The sequence below is a fragment of the Thamnophis sirtalis genome, unplaced genomic scaffold (assembly GCF_051295495.1).
Source record: "Thamnophis sirtalis isolate CommonGarterSnake01/CBP01778 unplaced genomic scaffold, rThaSir2_p1.2 scaffold_13, whole genome shotgun sequence".
Classification (NCBI taxonomy): Eukaryota; Metazoa; Chordata; class Lepidosauria; order Squamata; family Natricidae; genus Thamnophis; species Thamnophis sirtalis.
In genome coordinates, this window is record NW_028261393.1 from 43,714,461 (window position 1) to 43,729,371 (window position 14,911).

The 14,911-nt window shown below is 43.1% G+C and overlaps 1 protein-coding gene across 1 annotated transcript in view; it reads left to right on the plus strand.

Moving 5' to 3' along the window:
- SH3BGRL (SH3 domain binding glutamate rich protein like) overlaps positions 1–14,911 on the plus strand; it is a 32,985-nt gene that overhangs the window by 14,526 nt on the left and 3,548 nt on the right. Inside the window, exon 2 of the mRNA XM_014055026.2 lies at positions 13,646–13,831. Coding sequence (XP_013910501.2) covers positions 13,646–13,831 — 186 coding nt within the window. The remainder of the gene's footprint in view (positions 1–13,645; positions 13,832–14,911) is intronic.

Here is a 14,911-nt window from a genome sequence, read left to right on the forward strand (position 1 = left end):
ATTTATTGAGACAATTTATATGGCCACCCACTCTCTTTCAGTGACTCTAGGCAGCTTTAGCCCTCCAATAACTCCACCCCACCCACGCCATCCCAAAAAAGGGGCCCTAGAAATCTAGAAATTCTTTCAGCATATACAGTGCTGGAGTTTCTGCATGCAATAATGAACTTGGGATATAATCCTAGATTTAGATTCTCACCCTGCTGTGACTTTTCTTGGATGACTTTGGAAAGAAAAAAAAAATACATTTTCTCTTTGCTCTGATTTATTATTTCCCCAATGGTAGCAATCTACATCACAGGATTATGGAGATTTAAAAAAAAAAACAACCCATGTAGAGATTTTTAAATGCGCAGTAGAATCCCATGATAGTAGTGGGTGTATTATTAGTATTTTTGCGCTACAGTGACTCATACAAACACACATATGCACAGACACAGATGAACAGATTTGAGAACAGTTGGAGTATTGATTTAAATTTTCAGCCCTACTCAAAAGGGTGGGAGACAAACAATGTGCTTTGTTTCCCAGGAAATATGTGGCCTACACCTATCGTGTAAGTAAACTTGAAGAAAGTTCACAATGCTTTCTTCAAATATATGCCCTGTACAAAAACCGGTTGCAATGCTGCTAAAGGATTTTTTCCTTAGCCTGGTGTCTGATTAAGGTGCAATAAAACTGCCATTTTGGAGACCTTACCAACATCTTTTGAATGCTGCCCAATTTTTCACATTTCTAGTTTTCCTTCTGTTTTTTTTTTTAAATTTCAACTGCTTCACCCTCTTTTACTAGCTGTAAAAAAACCCACAGCCTAAATTTGAATTAAGTACAGTTGGCTTCTCAGTCCACCACTGTTGGCCTGTCAGCCTTCCTGGTGTTTGCAGCTTGAAACTATGTCAAATGGGAGGCCCCATCCGAGCAAATCCAGCTGCTGTTGGTTTACCGTCATGTCAAGTTGTCAGAAGTAGAGCGATTTTTCAGTCTTGTGGTTGGGACGGCTGGACTAATCTTTTCTCCATTTGTTTTCTTTCCTGTCCTTGAGTCAGTAAAAGTAAACTACAATCAAGAGCAAGTGAGGTACTAATATCACTTTGTAAAGCCTTAGTAAGACCACACCTAGAGTACTGCATCCAATTTTGGTCACCACACTATAAAAAAAATTGTTGAGACTCTAGAAAAAGTGCAGAGAAGACGCAACCAGGAAGATTAAGTGACTGGAGGCTAAAACACACAATGAACGGTTGCCGGAACTGGGCATGGCTAGTCTAGTGAAGAGAAGGACCAGGGGAGACAGGATAGCCCTGTTCCAATATTTGAGGGGCTGCCACAGAGTGGAAGGGGTCAAGCTATTCTCCAAGGGACCTGAAGTCCAGACAAGGAAATAATGAATGGAAACTAATGAAAGAGAGATTCTATCTGGAAATAAGGATACATTTTCTGACAGTGAGAACAATCAACCAATGGAACAACTTGCTGGAGGCTTTCAAAGGAGATTGGACTGCCCTTTGTCAGGGATGGTGTAGGGTCTCCTGCTTGGGCAGGGGGTTGGACTAGATGACCTACAAGGTCCCTTCAAACTCTGGTCAAGCTATCAAAAGGTTATTTTCAGAGCATCCTGGGGAAATGTTAGGAGTTTCCCTAATGCATACCAGAGAAATAGGAATTCCCCTAATGTCAATAGATCCTTTGCTTTTCATTTATGATCCGTGGCTCTGCTCTTTGAAATTTGAGGTCTTATCGTATTTTTGGAGTATAAGACGCACCAAGGTTTTGAAGAAGCAAATAAAAAAAGTTTTTGCACTTTGCAAACCTCCCCAAAATGGCTCATTTTCATGAAAACGGGCCCTTTTTTTCCCAAAAGGGTGGCATGAATAGCCCTTAGAAGGCTTGTAGAGTGCTCCAGGGGGTGGGGCAAATATGAGCAAAAAATGGGTGCGTTTTTTGCAAAAATGGGCACGTTTTTTGTCAAAAAAAAGGACATTAGGAAGCTTATAGAGTGCTGCTGGGGGCTAGGGCGGCAAAAAATGCCCCATTTTTTGCTCATTTCTGCCCTCCCCAGCCCCCAGGAGCTATCTGAAAACCTCTTATAAGGCATGCACAACCATTTTGATGAAGGGAGCAGGGTTTCAGGAGGCAAAAGAAAATGCTGTATTCAGTGTATAAGACGCACCCAGATTTTCAGCCTCTTTTTTTGAAGGAAAAAGGTGCATCTTATACTCCCCAAAATATGGTAATTTATTGCCATGAACTCTACAGCACCAAAAAGTGTCAGAGGTCAATGTCTTTTTTTTCCTTTTTCCTTCTGCCCTGCACCTTTCTCCCTCCCCCTTTTCCCATTATCTTTATTTTTCTTCGTACGTGTTCGTATTTTATATTTTGTTAAACCGATAAAATTTGTAAACTCTGATTCAGATATGAAGTACAACCCAGTGGCATCTTAGAAGAACTATGGGTGAATTTGGGCCGGACCAAAGTAAAAGTGGCAGGTGACATGAAGAGATGTTCCTCCAAAAAGAAATAGCCTGTTCTAACACAGCTTCCCAATATATGACAAACCCCTGTAGTTAAATCAATGATTCCTTTATTAGAACTGCCAGCAGCCCCGGCAAAAAGTTTCTCTCTCTCTCACAGCAGGCTAACATGTCTGTCTAGCAGGGGGATGAATAGTTGTCTGCCACATCCATTCATATCCGTCCCCTGCCTTTTATCCCCAGAACTAGGGTAGGGCTTCACTAGCAGCAGTATCTATTCCCAAGGACCGGCCCACAGATTTCCACTGCTCTCCTCTCTTCTCTCTTCTGTGCAGCCATGTATCAGGCACTGGATCCAGCTGTTCTTCCTCTTCCTCATCAGCCACCTCCAGACCTGGGGGCTGTTGACTCACCATCTGAGAACTGATGGCCAATCCAGGCTCTGCCTCTGCCTCTGCCTCTGTCTCTCTCTCTGTCTCTCTCTCTCTCTCTCTCTTCCCCCTTGAAGCTCTCAAGGTGCCTGGCTGCTGGTCCTGACTCCTACACTTCCTCCTTCTCCTCTGATTCAGCTGCTGGAAGGGTCAGTGGCCGACAGGCCACAACATTGTTTAATGACCAAACTTGAAACTGGTAACTCAGTCATTAAATGAGGCAGTCTCTGAATTTAAAAAAAAAAGCAGAGCACCCAGAGTGCATTAGTGGAAATGCCTGGAGCGTATAGATTTTTGTTGATAAATAATTGCTCGCATAAGGATTACTGGAGAAATTAAAGAGACGTTTTATTTCTCCGTGCATTGTGTTTTATAATTCCTGCCTTCTAAAGGAAGCCTCACATGTTGTTGGGATGGTTCTGTTGATGGATGCACAGGTTTGACAGAACTCCTCCAGGCTGCTTCATAGGCCAAATTAATACTGAACAGTATCAACAGTATCAAAACAGAAATATCCTGACTGGCTTTTCTGAATCTGGATACAGCATTTGAATAAATTATGTGTGCAATATGAAAAAAGATGTTGTTTTGGAAGACACACACACACAAACAAACACACACACACACACACGAGATATTCATCTCTGCAGGTTTTGGTTCTTCCCCCTTAGGGACTGGATGTATGCATTTCCCCCGTTTTTTCCCTTTGACCCAAGAAGGCATAGTCTTGTCTCAATTTAACAGATTAGCAATAGCCCTTAGACTAATATACCACTTCACAGTGCTTTACAGCCCTCTCTAAGCAGTTTACAGAGTCAGCATATTTGCCCCCAACAATCTGGGCCCTCATTTTCCTGACCTCGGAAGGATGGAAGGCTGAGTCAACCTTGAGCCCGGTGAGATTTGAACTGCCAAATTGCAGTCAGCTGGCAGTTAGCAGAAGTAGCCTGCGGTACTGCACTCTTAACCACTGCGCCACTGCGGCTTAACAGAGTTTGAATAGCAATAGCAATAGCACTTAGACTTATATACCGCTTCATAGGGTTTTCAGCCCTCTCTAAGCGGTTTACAGAGTCAGCATATCGCCCCCACAGTCTGGGTCCACATTTCACCCACCTCAGAAGGATGGAAGGCTGAGTCAACCTTGAGCCGGTGAGATTTGAACCGCTGAACTGCAGATAACAGTCAGCTGAAGTGGCCTGCAGTACTGCATCCTAACCACTGCGCCACCTTGGCTCTAAGGGGTCTTGTAGGGGTCTTGTAGGTCATCTAGTCCAATCCCCCGCCCAAGCAGGAGACCCTTCACCATTTCTGACAAATGGCAGTCAGTATTGTGTCCTTGACTGCATATCCCTGCTGCTTCTGTGGATGCTATTGCCTTACATACGATTCTTGGGTTTATTTGTTTGTTTGCTTAATGTAACCTTAAAAGAAGTCATGAGCACTTAGTAATAATTATCCACTTCCCAAAATAGCTTGTGTATTATCGGGCCTCCTACAGTGCTGAGCAGTAGGGCGGATGTTTGCAGCGCTGTGCCAGTGATTTTCCAGCATTCCTTCAGTGCCCCGAGCTCTTAAGGGAGTGTTTCTCAACCTTGGAACTTGAAGATGTCCGGACTTTAACTCCCAGAATTCCCCAGCCAGCGAATGCTGGCTGGGGAATTCTGGGAGTTGAAGTCTGGACATCTTCAAGTTGCCAAGGTTGAGAAACACTGTCTTAAGGGGAGTCAGCATCTGCTTGGGATAAAAAAGTAAATATTCCCCTCGCACATATGTGCTAGTCGTTCGCCATCCTGACCTAAAGAAAGATTGACAACTATCATTTTGCTGTCATAAATATGAGTTGGTTGCCAAGCAACCGTCATAAGTATGAGCCCAGTTGCCAAGGGGCCAAATTTTGATCACATGACCGCCGGGATGCTGAGACAGTTCTAAGCGTGAAAAACGATCATAGGTTTACCTTTTTTCAGCACCGTTGTCACTAAATGAACTGATGTAAATTGAGGACTAATTGTATTTCAAACGAATGTCTACAACCTGCAACCTTAGCATTGATTTAAGCTCCCTAAATTCTTGGAGATAGCTACCAGATTTACACCCACTTTTGCCATCACGGTGTGATCTTCGACTGGGAAAAGTGTCGATGTAAGGAGTCTTGTCATTAACATTGTCTCCATTTTCATTGAGTTATAAATATTGTAAACTACAAAATACAAAGTTAATAGGAAAGCAGCAGGGAGGGAAAGGGGGAAAGAGAAGTGAGGAAAGATAAGGAAAAGAAAAAAGAAAAAGAAGCATTGGCTCCTGATTTTCTCTCTTACAGTAAAATAAGGCATTAACATCAAATCATAACTTTTTGTTTTACCGTAATAGTATGAACCAGTCTTTTCTATAAAGATCTATCAGTATAATCAGTAAAACGCAAAATCAAAGCTTCGTTCTTCTCCACATCAAGCAGGAAGTTCAGAAGTGGTTTCCACATGGAAACAAAGGTAGTTATGTTCTTTTTATAAATCAAAGTGGTCAGTTTTTGCCATTTCAGCCAACTCCATCAACCTCTGAAACCATTCGTCCATGGTAGGAATTGAAGTATCCTTCCATTTTTGTGCATACAATAATTTTGCTGCTGTCAACATATATAAATAGCTGGATACCCGTGTTTCGCTACGAAACTATGTGATTGGGCTTGGTTAATATAAGGCAGTTGGAACAGAGTTCTTTTCAGATGGGGAGTGGGAGTAGAATGTCTAAAATCCCAGCCCACAGGCTGGATGAGTAACGCGCTGGCCACACTCACTCCTGGTTTAGTGAAGGAGGTAGCATCAAGTATGTTAATATAAGGCAACTGGTAGTTGGAACAGAGTTCTTTTCAGGTAGGGAGGGGAAGTAGAACGTCTAACTCCTTAGCATCAGAGCATGTTAATATGTTCCTTTCCCATTAAACCCAAAAGGAAAAGTTCTGGTTTCATTTTTATCTTCATTTTCAAAAAAAATAAAAATATTAAAATTTTGTGCTTTACCACATGTCCACCATTGATGATAAAAAGACCCCTCTTTATTTGTACACTTCCAGCAGTCTTAATATGAATGGATTTAAATGTTAATTCAAGTCAGCTTTTGCCCCAGTGCCGTTGATTTGAACCCTACCTGCATTCCTGGCCTGTAAACCTTTGTACACTGTTAACAGAAATATAGATTCCTTAGATTTTTGTGTGCTTTGCTTAATGCAAGGTGTGAGCAATGTGTACCCAACACCAGGAAGTCAAGAACTTTGGAAAAGTTCATGCCGAAATATCCTAGCCTTGGATAGGTTAAGGCAGATTCTTTTAATTCCAAAGACTTCTTGTGATTTAATGACCATCAGGTATAACAGTTGGTAGCCAAGGACCTTACGCCTCTTTGGTTGTTGTTGTTAGTTGCGAAGTCATGTCTGACCCATCGCGACCCCATGGACAACATTCCTCCAGGCCTTCCTGTCCTCTACCATCCTCTGGAGTCCATTTAGGCTCACGCCGACTGCTTCAGTGACTCCATCCAGCTACCTCATTCTCTGCCATTCCCTTCTTCTTTTGCCCTCCATCTTTCCCAGCATTAGGCTCTTCTCCAGTGAGTCCTTCCTTCTCATTAGGTTGCCGAAGGATTTGGGTTTCCTCTTCAGGATCCGGCCTTCCAAAGAGCAGTCAGGGTTGATCTCCTCTAGGACTGACCGGTTGGATGGCCTTGCAGTCCAAGGGACTTGCAGGAGTCTTCTCCAGCACCATAGTTCAAAGGCCTCATTTCTTTGGTGCTCAGCCTTCCTTATGGTCCAACTTTCATAGCCATCCATTGCAACTGGGAAAACCATAGCCTTGATTATACACAATTTTGCTGGAAGGGTGAAGTCTCTGCTTTTTAGTATGCTGTCTAGATCTCTCTTTTGTGTGTGTGTGTGTGTGTGTGTGTGTGTGTGTGTGTGTAAGCTTCTTGGCTATTTTTGCAGCCTACTGGTTGGCTTTATGTCATCCTAACTGCTTTGCTTGTCTTCTCCTCTGAAACCACCAAGTTCTCAGCTGCGCTCTTGCTGGGTGCACTTTCAATCTGGAGCAGTAAGCACATTCCTAGTGTTCTTTTAAATGTCAAACAAAGGCAAAACATGCAGGCTGGCTCAGTTCCCTGCAGATAAATTAATTTCTCCTGGCAGCAGTCCATTGTTCCCTGTTGTCACCTCTTTTTTCCTTCCCCCATTTGAAAGGAAGGCCTGTTCTGAGCTCTGAAGTCCAAGCCATTTGAATGGAGGGATGCCGCAGCCCGCAGCCAAAGGAACTTGAATGAGCCCGTCAGGAATTAGGTGTAATTCCTACATTTCAAAAAAGGAGGCAATCACCTGGCTTAAAAAAAACAAGCGTTGGCATATGTTCAAGTGTGTCAACCCCATTTGGAGAGAAAGAAAGCCAGCATTTTACCTGGAATAAATGGGAGCATCCTTGCTAGCGGTGGGCTGCTGTGGGTTCGCACAGTTTCAGGAGAACCCCTAGCTAAGAATCTGCCAGGTTAGGAGAACCCGCAAATCACAACCCTGGCTGATGGTTCCTGACTCTGGGGGGCTGTGCTCATCTCCGTTTCAAAGCCGAAGAGCCAGCACTGTCCGAAGACTTCTCCGTGGTTATATGGCCGGCTTGACTAAACGCTGAAGGAGCACGGAACGCTGTTACCTTCCCACCAAAGATGGTTCCTATTTTTCTACTTGCATTTTTTTACGTGCTTTCGAACTGCTAGGTTGGCAGAAGCTGGGACAAGTAACAGGAGCTCACTCCATTACGTGGCACTAGGGATTCGAACTGCTGACATTTCTGATCGACAAGCTCAGCTTCTTAGCCACTGAGGCACTGCACCCCTATTTTCTCTAGGTAAGGAACAATAAAAGAAGCCTCTCAAAAGTAACTCCACGGGTCTTTCTTGGTCCCTGGGGGGGGGGACATGTCCCCCTCCAAACCAGCCCAAAGCCTCCCGCATACCGTGCATCGTTCTTCCAAGTTTCTCTTGCTTGCCTGTTGCTTTTCCTTCCAGACTGGCTCAATCTCACTGCTGCGTTGAGTTGTTTCCGCTATAAACTTCCAAGACAATTTGTGACATAAAGGAATTTTGCCAAGCGCAAATGGCAAGTCCTCTGCAGGAAGCAGATAGCGAGATGAAATGCCCTTGGCCCTGGAACATTGCCTCTGGGGTATATTAGAGAAAAGTCTGCCTTATTTCAATCATAGCCATAAAGCCAACTGAAGGAGCATCTCCCCACTTGAGCAGAGGTGTGGAACGATGACCCTTTTTATGACTTGTGGACTTCAACTCCCAAATTTTTTTTCCACTCAGGAATTCTGGGAGTTGAAGTCCACAAGTCATAAAGGGCCCATAATTCCTCACCTCTATTCTAGACAGTGGTCAGATTAAAGGTAACGGTAACGGTAAAGGTTACCCTCATGCATATCTGCTAGTCATTCCTGATTCTAGGGGGCAGTGCTGGCCTCCTTTTCAAAGCCGAAGAGCCAACACTGTCCGAACACGTCTCCATGGTCATGTGGCCGGCATGACTAAATGCCGAAGGCGCATGGAATGCTGTTACCTTCCCACCAAAGGTGGTTCCTATTTTTCTACTTGCATTTTTTACATGCTGCTAGGTTGGCAGAAGCTGGGACTAGTAATGGGAGCTCACTCCATTATGCAACGTTAGGGATTCGAACCGCCGAACTGCCAACTTTCTGATCAACAAGCTCAGCGTCTTAGCCACTGAGCCACCATATCCCACAATAATTCCCCACCTCTGCTCTAGACAGTGGTGAGATTACTGGGCTGCTAATGAAGGCAATAAATCCATTGCATTTCAGGGAAATATAGTGGAGCTATTTGCAAGGAATATAAATCTTTCCATTCCCCACTATCAGTCAGAGCTGAAGAAGCTTCTTGGATGAGAAGCGAAATGTCTTCAAAGAAAATCCAGAAAGTCCAGTTGCCTCTTGAAAAAAACCACCTTTGGGACAACCATGACCCGGAGGACTGAGAATCTCCGTAGACATGCTATCAAAATAAATGAAGCCCATTTGAAAGTTTTTGTTATTCTCGGTTTTTTCTCTTCTAAAGTCCATTTAGGCTACTTAACTGTGATTCTAGGTGATCTATGTGAACTGTGATCTGGGTGTGCTAGTACACCACCATTTAAGTATGAGCCAGGAGGGTCCTGTAGCTGCCAAAAAGGCCAATGCAATCCTAGGCTGCATCAAGAGAGGGATAGATTCTAGATCTCAGGAAGAGATAGTAAAATTCTATGCTGTACTAGTGAGACCACATTTACAGATTACAGATTAACAGAGTTGGAAGGGACCTTGTAGGACATGTAGTCCAACCCCCTGCCCAAGCAGGAGACCCTACATCATTTCTGACAGATGGCAGTCCAGTTTCTTCTTGAAAGCTTCCAATGATGAAGCTCCCACAACCTCCGAAGGCAACTTCTGTTCCATCGGTTGATTGTTCTCACTGTCAGAAAATTCCTCCTTATTTCCAGGTTGAATCTCTCCTTCATCAACTTCCATCCATTATTCCTTGTCTGGTCTTCGGGTGCTTTGGAAAATAGCCTGACCCCCTCCCCTCTGTGGCAGCCCCTCAAATATTTGAAGACTGCTATCATGTCTCCCCTGTTCCTTCTCTTCTCTAGATTAGCCATGCCCAGTTCCTGCAACCGTTCATCTTATGTTTTAGCCTCCAGTCCCCCAATCCTCTTGGTTGCTCTTCTATGCACTCTTTCTAGAGTCTCAACATTTTTTTATGGCGTGGAATACTATACACTTGGAATACTGCATCCAAGTCTGGTCACCATAATACAAGAAAGATTGTGAGACTCTAAAAAGAGTGCAAAGAAGAGCAACAATGTTTAGGGGGCTGGGGCTGAACTACATAATGAATGATTGAGGGAGCTTGATATGTCTAGTCTGACGAAGAGAAGGACTAGTGGCAATATGACAGTAATCTACCAGTATCTTAGGTGCTGTCATAGAAAAGAACTGTCCAACCTATTCTCCAAAGCAGCTGTGGATAAGAAGTAATGGATGGAAAATCATTAAAGATAGATTCAACCTAGAACTAAGAAATTTCTTGACAATGAGAACAATAAATTTTTGGAATGGCTTATCTCCAAAGGTTCTGAGTGCTCCTTCAATGGAGGTTTTCTAGAAGAGATTGGATAACCATTTGTCCAGTATGGTATGGAGTCTCCTGTTTGAGCAGATGGGGGTTTGGACTAGAAGACATCCGAGGTCCCTTCCTGCCATATTATTCTATGTTCTGTCTTCATGACCATCTACATTTGGGCCTCTATGGTATATAAAGAAGCAATTTGTGAATCCCCAGGAGAAAATGATTTGGTTTGTTACCTATTGCCTTGCAGTTGTGAGCCTTACTATAACCAACATGATTGCAAAGGTTATTTTGTAATTTTTTTAAAAAAAATCTGCTCAGTTTCGGCTTTTGCAATTGTATCGATGGTGTCAAAATAATATTATTAAACCAAAATCTGATGCACCAGATATTCTTATATTGGCATTGGTTGATTGGCTAATGGCTAATTCAGCAGTTGCACCATACGCAGGCCAGTCAGGTGGAAGCTCACTACTGTAGTAGAATAACCTGTCAATTCCACTTGCGATTCATGATGAATGTATTATGATGACTGTGATCATCACTGTATCACTTATATCATTTATGTACATTGAGAGCTTATGCGCCAAAGACAAATTCCTTGTGTGTCCAATCAAACTTTGCCAATTCTATTCTATTCCTATTGCTTTCTGTCCCATCCTTACTTCCCTTCCCTTCCCTTCTCTTCTCTATTCCCATTCTTATTCCTATTCCTTTCCCTCCCATCTTTCTCTTCTCTTCTCTCCTATTCCTATTCCTTTCCCCTCCATCCTTTTTTCCCTCTCTTCTCTTCTCTTCTATTCATATTCCTATTCCTTTTCCTATTCTAGAGAGCTTGTTGGGCTTAGTGGTTAAGGTATCAGGTTAAAAGGGGGAGATTGAGTTTTAGTCCTGCCTTCGGCACAAAGCCTAAGGCCAGTGACCTTGGGGCAGTTCCTGTCTTTCAACTTTAGGAAAGAGCCAATGGCTAGCCACTTGTGAAATCTTGCTAAGAAAACTGCAGGGACTTGTCCAGGCAATTGTGAAGAGTCAACAATGACTCAAAGTGATAAGACATAGATATGCACCCAAGTATTCTACAAGATCTTTTAAATTTACACCATAAGATTGTGTGTGCTCCTAGGGGTTGAAGTGATGTCGGTCCACATTCTCATCCTTCTGTACGTCTTTCTTTTTTGACCCTAATGTTCCTCAAATACCCATGGACCCAAGGTCGGCCCATGGCATCTGTCCATTGCAAAGCCAAAGAATTGGCTTGCATCTCTTCCCCTCATTTCCTCTTTCAGTTTGTCTTCCTACATACCAGACAGCTCAGCAACCATATTTGGAGTTAGTTTGCTTGTCTGCTGCTCTCACATCTGTTTGGCTGGAGGACTAGAGTGTTTTTGCTTGCCCATATATGGACAAGCTGCTTGAGAAAAGTCCTGCATCTGGCTCAAATTAGAAATAATGTCACCTCTTCAGTTTTGATTTTCTCATTAGCTTCTAGTCAGCCACTCTTTATTCTGGTTTCCAAGACAAAAGGCTGATCAGGTGTGTGTCCTGAAGTTCACAGTTTCTTGTTAACAACCAGTTTCCTTATAATCATTCATGTCTATGAAGCAATGGAAGGAAAGGTTGGAGACTATAATTGAACATTTTTACTCCAAGGAAATTGTTGGTGCAAAAGCACCAGTTAAGTCTTCTTGTCCCAAAATTGAGTAATTACTTAGGCAAGTTAAGGTAATTGTAATAAATGGTTCCGTTCAGATGAACCAATGTGTACAAGCTTAAACATTCTATTGGCATGGTTGCATAAACTCTGAAAATAGTAGAACACCAAAGCAAATATATTTGTGATTCCCTCCTTATGAGATAAACCATGTGATAGAATGGGCAAGGTGTTGGACCAGGACTGGAGAATTTCACTTTCTGGTTCACCCTAGAATTAAAGAGGAAGGGGGTCAAGCTACTTTCCAAAGCAGTCGAAGGCCAGACAAGGAATAATGGATGGAAGCTGATCAAGGAGAGATTCAACCTGGAAATATGGAGGAACTTTCTGACAGTGAGAAAAATCAACCTATGGAACAGAAGTTGCCTTTGAAGGTTGTGGAAGCTTCATCACTGGAGGCTTTCAAAAAAAGACTGGACTGCCATTTGTCAGAAATGGTGTAGGGTCTCCTGCTTGGGCAGGGGGTTGGACTACATGTCCTACAAGGTCCCTTCCAACTCTGTTAATCTGTAATCTGTAAATCCGGTCTCACTAGTACAGCATAGAATTTTACTATCTCTTCCTGAGATCTAGAATCTATCCCTCTCTTGATGTGTTGGCTTTTTTGGAAGCTACAGCACCTTCCTGGCTCATACTTAAATGGTCTCCTGCTTGAGCAGGAGGTTGGACTAGATGACCTACAAGCTCCCTTCCAACTCTGTTAATCTAATCTAATTTAATCTAATCTAATAGCTCATAATTTGTGGTTGTTGGAAAATGGAAATACAATGGTTATGTATACTGCCTTGTGATTGTGGAGGAAATTGTGGAGGGCATATGTATGTCCAGGTTTCCTCTGTTGCTTGCTCTATATATAGGGTTTAGTTCCTTTCAATTCTTAGCAAAATAATTTTTAAATACAGGTTTAAGGAATTTAAGGATTTTTTTCTTTTGACAGCAAAAGGGTTATTAGTTTGATTTTGGAAAGTTACAAACAGATAAAGGATCCAGGTGTATTTTAAATAAGATTTTGGAATTCATATAAGAATCCTTCTCATGGGAAAATGTTTTTGTTTTGAATTCTGTTTTAAAAAAATAAGATGAGATTTTGAAGGTTGGACACCAGAGGGAGCCAGAAGGAACTTCCTTTTTTTTATTCTTGTCAGAATTATAGAAACGTGTTAAACGTACATAGGGTAAATAGGATTAAAACTAAATGACATGCACCCAGTATTCGGCCACATCAATAGCACATCAACAAGAACTGTGGTGGCGCAGTGGATAGAGTGCAGTACTGCAGGCTACTTCTGCTGACTGCCAGTTGCCTGCAATCTGGCAGTTCAAATCTCACCAGCCTCAAGGTTGACTCAGCCTTCCATCCTTCCGAGGTGGGTAAAATGAGGGCTCAGATTGTTTGGGGGCAAAGTGCTAGCTCTGTAAACAGCTAAGAGAGGGGTATAAAGCACTGTGAAGCAGTATATGTCTAAGTGCTATTGCTATCTCCCATCCTCCCTCCCTCCCTCCTTCCTTCCATTCTTCTCAGTGGTTAGAATGCAGTATTGCAGGATAACTATGCCCACTGCCAACAGTTCGATCCCAATCAGCTCAAGGTGGACTCATCCTTCCATCCTTCCATGGTGGATAAAATGAGGCCCCAGATTGTTTGGAGGCACTATTCTGACTCTGTAAACCACTTAGAGAGGGCTGGAAAGCACTGTGAAGCTGTATAAGTCTGAGTGCTAATGCTAATTTTCTCTCATCAGTATGAGTCTGCCTCTGTACATGTTGAAGGACACTGTTTTCACCGTAGCATACACGAGATGGATTGTTCTTCTTCACTTTCACACAGAGAAGGAACTAAGAAGTCATTGATTCATATATCTTTGTCCTAGATCAAAAAACAGCAGCAAGATGTGGTCAGCTTCTTGGAAGTCAATAAGATTGAGTTTGAAGAGAAAGACATTGCGGCCAATGAAGAGAATCGCAAATGGATGAGGGAGAACGTCCCAGAAGACAGTCGGCCAGCCACTGGGAATCCATTGCCTCCACGTATCTTTAATGACAACCAGTACCTTGGGGTGAGCAACAGCCTCTGGTTTTTTTCCATTTGTGTTAAAAATCTGCTAGGTATTGTGGCCCGCCATTGGCCAGCAGATTCGGACAGCGAGGAGGTTGGGGAGGAACTTGGGCCAGTCCTGGAGTCTGGGGAAGGCTCGGATGAGGGCTCTGTGTTGGAGGCATAGAGGGGGCCAGAGCCATCTGACAGTGATCAACTGCCTTCGGAGTCAGACATCAGTGAGGCAGACGAACAGCTGGAGCCTGTTCCCAGTGTGCGCATGCACAGAGCTGCCAGATGAAGGGAACAGCTAAAGAACAGGGGTTGACTTGGGAGTAAGGCCACAGGTGGACAGTGAATGGCCCCTCCCAGAGGAAATGAAAGAGGAGCGAAAGGGGAGGGGAGTTTGCAGGAGACAATTAGTTCATTCCTGCATTCTTGCCAAGTATTGTGGTGTCTGAAAGATATTGGTGTGGCCACTCTCCAAGCCTGATAAACGTCAGTAATTTTGAAATATCTTAAAACATAGTGGGAGAGGAAAGACTTTTCTGGAGAGGAATTCACTGTAAATTAAATAAAAGGGGTTTATCGGGAGGAGGACTCAGCTTCATGCTGCTGTGGAAGCCTAGGTCAGAACACTAGGAAGCTTTACTCTATAAGCTTCAAATCTAGAATCCCTGCCTCAAATGGGCACATCATTTGCAAGTAACTTTTGGGGTGGAATGAGGTGGAAAGTCACAACAGAGGAGAAATGCTGGGTCTACTTCATTTGAACTGAAAAGGCTAAACAGACTTTTCTTCCAAGTTACGCTTAGAAATCCCTGGGCTATAAACTAAGCCAGCATTTCTCAACTTTGGCAATTTGAAGATGTGCCGGCTTCAATTCCAGAATTTTCAAGATATTTTTTAAATAGTAGAAATAGAGTCACAAATGCTTTGTTCGGAACCGAAGACCTTTCTGGATGTTGGCTATTTCTGGATGAATGAGGCCTACAGGCATTCTCATTTTCACCTCTGGAAAAAGGTGCTTTTTCAAGAGCGAACTGGACTTCAGCTTCTGAAGAGTTGAAGAAGCTTCTTGGATGAGAAGCAAAACGTCTTC